The following is a 6,000-nucleotide window of genomic DNA, read 5'->3' on the forward strand; positions in this document are numbered from 1 at the left end:
CTCCTTTCCTTACTATGATAGAATTTTCAATGCTGTCTACTACTTGCAGTCAATTATCCCAGCCACTATCACACTGAACATTAATACAAAACAAGCAAGGCAACTGTATATAAAGCAATATAATCAGGAAGAAATAAAATATAAGTCCTCCTTGTAAACTTGAAATAACACACTCCTAAATGCTGGCTTTTATCTTTATAGTATTAAGTGATTTTCATGAAAACTAAGCCAGCAATAAGATCATTATTTAAAAGAAAAAGAAGAAAACCAATCATATTTTCATGACATTCATTAATACTTCTTCTAAGGTCTCAACTATTCATGCAACTACCAGCATAGGTTGCTATAGGCAGACTTAATCGAACCCAGACTAATCAAAGTCTCAAATTACTAGTACTTGCATAAGTCTTCAAATGTCCACAGCCACAATAAATCTCAGTATTTTGCTTTCCTAAAATACTCACATGTTCATTTTGGTACCTAAACACAGATATCTCTAAACAAAGTTTTAAATCCTGTTATCATTATGCTTACATTAAGAAACACATGCACAAACAGGATACACTAAATGTACAATATTAGAACCGGATGCTATTTAAAGCTATTCTGGCTACCAGCCTGTTCTCTAACTTCACCTTGAGAGAAGTGGCACACTGAACTCTCTAGTTGGAACAACCACTTCCTCCAGACCCACATCCTTCTCCTGAGAAAGCACTGCTGCCACCTGTGTAGATTAGGTTTTAAATGCAAAATCCTCCACTTTTTTGTTTTCCTGTATCAAGGAATGCAACATAATTATGTTCAGATTTGACCTGGCAAAGCCTGGACAGTTATTCACCTTAATGACAAGAGTTTTGGGGGCCCTTGTTTTTCAAACACTTTTGTTCCTCCAACCAGTCCCTTCCCATTGCTCAGTATGTAAATTGTGTTCCTTCCAGGCATGTGGCAAGTGTTCACATAAACAGGTGGTGACAACGCTAATCTCCTCAACGGCTTTGAAAACTGTATTGTTTGTCCATATATGAATAAAGTTACTGCAGTTTGTAGAGGCCACTCATAAAAAATGTATCTTACAGGAAATAACTACATCCACTTTCATCTCACAACTGTGAAGAGTTATCAGCCGATTGGGTTTTTTTCCATGAAGACTTAGCAGAGTAATTTAAAAAGGCACTCCCTACGCTGTCTAGCCAAGGGCTGACTGAAGTGCTTACAAGCCTTTTGCTCTGCAACATTTTGTATTCACAGGTATCTCCATCATACCAGAAGGGTAACTTTAATTACCAGAAGTTTGATCAACATATCTTTTACTTGGATGAAAAATGTTTTGCTCTTTATGCCTAAAAACTAAATTCACAAACTTCAGCTAGCAAAAATACTTTGGTTTGAAAAATACTCTTATAATAACACGATTTAAACTTAACAGACAGCCCTCATTCTTGCATCCTGAAAATGTCAGTGGAGTCCCCTTTCCAAAGTATCGAGGACTCACAGCTGCAAAGATGAAAATTAAACCACGACAACCAAACAATATCTCTGTATGGTTACTGCCCTATAAGCCATGACTTTATGGCACTCCCTCAAATTCAACTTGGCTCATGTCAGCTGTTTTCAACTACACAGAATTTTAGGTCGAAACTCAGAACACACTTCGAAAAATTTTATCTTAATAAGTATACAAGATCTATTTTTTATGAAAAGTTAACACATGTACTAACACCACTCCACACAACCACTTAGACTCTGTGCTACTGGGTTTTTGTACGGTAACAATCTCTTTTTATAATTCCAAGATATTTTACCAGTCCTTTCAAGTCACAATAGTGAACTTTTTAAATTAAAAAACGGACAATTGTCTATACATTTATAGTTCAAAACATATTCTACTCTCAGTTTACACAGCAATTTCTAATCTCCAACTTATACATAGGACAGAAAGGCACTTCCTACAACCACTGTGTTTTCTCCTTCAAAATATAATCACTTTGCCTGGCCCTTAACTCTGCTTCCTTTACTATTAATCCTGCCACAAAGATGACAAACCTAACAAGGTACTCTGTTCTTTTTAGCTGCAAATAATGAGATTCAGAAAACAAATATGTAACAGAAAGTAAGCTGCCTCAATTTCTTCCAATTCCAATAAAGGGATTCCTCATTTACATTCAAGACACAGAGTCTTTATGTGTTCCTACTACCACCACCTCACTTCCAGTTCAGCTGCTTTCCTCACATTTCAACTGCAACTTTATTTCCCCAACAACTCAAGAGAGTTTAAATTTACATAACCAAAGTGAAAACTGGAAATGTGTACATTTCAAGTGATGTGAACCTAGCTGCTGTTCAATATCCTAACAAAATCTTCCAAATAATGAAACTCCATTTTTCGGGCTACTTTAATTCTACTTCAAGCTCAGTCTTACAAAAGGACAGGAGGAAAGCCAATAACCCCACTTGGCAGCTCAACTGACCAATTTAACCAACCCAAGATTAGAACTGATTGTTTAGGCAGGCTTTTTGTTGTTGTTTGGGGTTTTTTTTTTCCTCCTCCTAGAAAACACTGCAACATTTTTACTCATTTACTCTTTTAAGTAACAGCTAGAGCTTTGCTAATATTCTCTGCAAGTGACAGGAAAAAGGAAGCATTTGTCATTGTAAATTCCGTAAAGGGAAAATATTTTGTCTGCTCCTAAGTGCACCAAACAAAGTTTTTTCCTTGTTCATTGATCTCTGCGCCCTTTGTGTTCCAGTGAAAAAAAAGTGCCTCTTGTTCAAACAAAGGGAAGCACCGGAGATCTCTTAATAGACCCTCTCCTTATAGAAGAGTGGATCATGCACAGAGTCTGAATTCCAAGAGCTCTTCTCAATGCCAAACACCCACAAGAGATGCCAGAACATTTTCCAGTGTATGTTAGAGCCCAGACTGAACCAGATAACCTTCACATGTAAATATGGAAATAAGAATGCCAGTTGTTGAATATGCTCTAAGAGTTTTTTGACAAGCATGTCCTTCTACTGCTTTAAGATTTTCAGATGTTGCTAGACTGAGCTCAGTGCAACTTCCCTATTATCAGAAATTATCAGCATCAGAAGTCATCACTGCACCACTTACGAGCTCACCAGCTGTAGCATCCCTCAACCCACACATAAATGTGGAAGTTGATTATTAATCCAGCTGGCAGGGTCTTCCAAAACTGCAAGATTACTACACAAGCACCCATTTGTAACTACACTAGGCAGACTACTGTGTGTAAGCCTACTGTTCTAATTTGTCATTTTGTTTTCATCGGGATTTTTTCCTGGGAACAATAAAGCTCAGTCCTTTTTCCACGATAAAACCCACTAAGGCCAGCACCCTGACAAGGAGTTTCACATTCAATGGCTCTCATGTGAAGCAGGTTGCCTCGGGAGCATCAAGCCCTCCGGAGGGGACACAGCCCCCTGTTCGGACCCTCTATCCACGCAAACGCAGCTGCCAGCCCTGCTTCAAGGATGCCTGCTACAAATCACACCTCCTCCTTCACCCCCGTGAAACCAAACACACTGAGCAGCACCACCGACCGCAAGCAGCACTGATACGCCGTTTCCCACTTCCCTCGCGGACTTTCCTTAAAAACCCAGTGAACACAGCTTTTACTACTATTATTACTACTGCCATCATTATTTTTCACACATGAAATCGGCCAACCCCCTCATCTTTCCTGCGGTGAGTCTGCATTTCCCTTGCTCGCCGCTCCTTTTTAGGCATCCAAAAGGAGCAAGTGCCCGGCCCGGCCGCTCCGCCCGGAGCGATGGCCGGGGGCTGCCCCGGGGGGCGCGGAGCCGCCGGCGGAGCGCACGGAGGGGAGGAGCCGCCGCCGCTCGGGGGAGGGCAGCCGGCACCGGGGGGAGGCTCTGTAGCCGCCGCCGCCCAGGCTGCCGGCAGGGCTCCGTCCCCGCCGCCGGCGGTCCGTGCGGCCCGGGCAGTCCGGCCTTCCCCCGCTATCCCCCGGGGGAGAGTGTCTCGGCGGCGGGCGCAGCCGCCCTCCCCGCCCGGCTGCGTGCCGAGAGTAAACACCGAGGGAGAAGGCAGCCTCCATTTTTTTTATCCCGGCAGCCTGTCAACAGGCTCCCCCCCTTCCCCTCCCGATCCTCCACGCCGAGCCCGGCTTCCCAGCCCGGCAGCGCCCGAGAGTCGCTGCTTCCCCGCCTCAGCCGAGGCAGCGACACAAATTAACACAGGCTTCGCTTTTTGTCTGCCTCTTTCTGTTCTCCTTAGAACATGCACTTTCCATGCCGCTTCTCCCATCCCTGCCCTGTGCCGCCACCCAGCAGCACAGCACAGCACCGGAGGAGCGCTGCCTTTTATAGCGGTGTCATCCTTGCCTGCTCGCCGGCGTCCCCGGGGGGCCCGGCCGGCGCAACCGGCTCCCCGCAGCCCTGCGGCCCCGCTCACCCTACCCGCCCCTCAGACACCCTGGGCTTCCCGGATCGGAGCAGCTTCCCCACCCGCCTCCCGCCCCGCAACCCCCGGCAGGACATTTTCGGGGGACTCGGGTCCGCCTGGCGCTGGGTGGTGCCGCCCGGCCCCGGTGACGCGCCCGCTACCGGGCCGGCATGGGAGGCAGAATCGCACCTGTCACCGGCGACACCACCCCGGGGCGGCAGCAGCCCCGCACCCTGCCGGCCGGGCCGCTCCGCCGCCGCCCCCGTTTTCACGCCTCGGTTCTGCCGGCGAGGGTGGCGTCCCGCCCGCGAGTTGCCGTGCCTAAGCCCCGCTGTCCCCGGCACGGGACGAGGGGGCTCGGGTGTGTTCCCCGCCGCCTCCCCGAGGAACGGACGGGCAGTGCCGAGGCGGCCCCAGCGGCGAGAGGCGGGCGAGTCTTCCCCGAGGCCACCTGACAAAGCCGGCTGCCCTCTCCTCCTTTCCCGGCTCCAGGGGAAAGACGTCGCTTGCCCAGGGCCACCTTTCGCCTCTACCTCCAGCCGCGGTCTCGCGGTCCTCTGTTCCCCCAGGACAGGAGCGCACTCACCGGATCGGAAGAACGCCGCGATGTCCGCCGAGTCCTTGGCCGCCTCCTCTGCCCCTTCCCCCGCGCCGCTGCCGGCCGTGGTGGCGGCGGAGGTGGCGGTAGCGGCGCTGCTCATGGCTGCTGCTGCTGCTGCGTGTGCCGGCGGCGGTAGCTCCACCGGGCGAGACCCGCCGCCGACCCCGCCGCCCCCTCCGCGGATCCCGGCTTCACCTCCGGGCGGGAGCGGCCGTCAGGGCGGCAGCCGGAGCGGGCGAGCGATGCGGGGCGGCGGCGGGCGGCCGCAGCGAGCGCAGGGACATGAAGGTATGTGCGGAATGGCAGCTCCGGGAGCGCCCACCCCCCGCAGCCACCTAGGAGGCGGCGTGTGCATGCAGGGAGTCCGGGCGGGCGGGCGGGCGGCAGCCGGAGCGCAGACAATCGCGGGAGGAGGAGGAGGAGAAGGAGGAGGAGGAGGGCGACGACGACGACGGCATGGGAAGGGCCAGCGGTCCGCGCAGTGAGCAGCCAGTGGGCGGAGAAAAAAAGGAACGTTTCCAACCTTTTTTTTTTTCCTTCTTTTCTCCTTTTTTAATTTTTTTTTCTTTTTTTTTTTTTTTAAGAAGGAGAGAGGAGCGATCCGGAGGAGCAGCAGCTGCCCTAGCCACCGCGGTGCCAGTGGCCGCAGCAACCGCCGTCCTCCATCTTGACTGGGAGGAGGAGGAGGGTGGGAAGGGGGAGTCGGGAAAGGAAGCGAGTCCCCGCCCGAGGAACAAGGGCGGTGGAGCCGGGAGCGGAGGGAGCTCGGGAGTCTCCGGCAGCGTCCGGCCCCGCTCGGGATGGGGCGGGGCCGGGCGGCGCAGGACGTCAGCGCTCCCGCGGGGCCCGTGCGCCCTGCCTGGGCCGGGGCTTCCCGGCGGCGCCGCCGCCGCCCTCCGGGAGCCGGGGGTGTGCTCTTCGGCTTTGGGGCTTCTTTTTGCTGGGTTGGCGGTTTTTTTGGTGCTTCCGGCTGGCC

The 6,000-nt window shown here is 51.3% G+C and overlaps 1 protein-coding gene across 3 annotated transcripts in view; it reads right to left on the reverse strand.

Moving 5' to 3' along the window:
* Window positions 1-5,692, reverse strand: part of TRIO (trio Rho guanine nucleotide exchange factor) — a 243,488-nt gene extending 237,796 nt beyond the window's left edge. The window contains exon 1 of one of the 3 annotated variants that reach the window (XM_064428332.1): window positions 5,010-5,686. In XM_064428332.1, the coding sequence (XP_064284402.1) occupies window positions 5,010-5,124 (115 nt within the window). In that variant the 5' untranslated portion in view covers window positions 5,125-5,686. Of the gene's footprint in view, window positions 1-5,009 lie in introns of all 3 variants that reach the window. The other 2 variants (XM_064428352.1, XM_064428342.1) reach the window with 2 other exon arrangements.
* Window positions 5,693-6,000: the final 308 nt, after the last annotated feature.

Source organism: Passer domesticus, chromosome 1 (genome assembly GCF_036417665.1).
Source record: "Passer domesticus isolate bPasDom1 chromosome 1, bPasDom1.hap1, whole genome shotgun sequence".
Taxonomy (NCBI): domain Eukaryota; kingdom Metazoa; phylum Chordata; class Aves; order Passeriformes; family Passeridae; genus Passer; species Passer domesticus.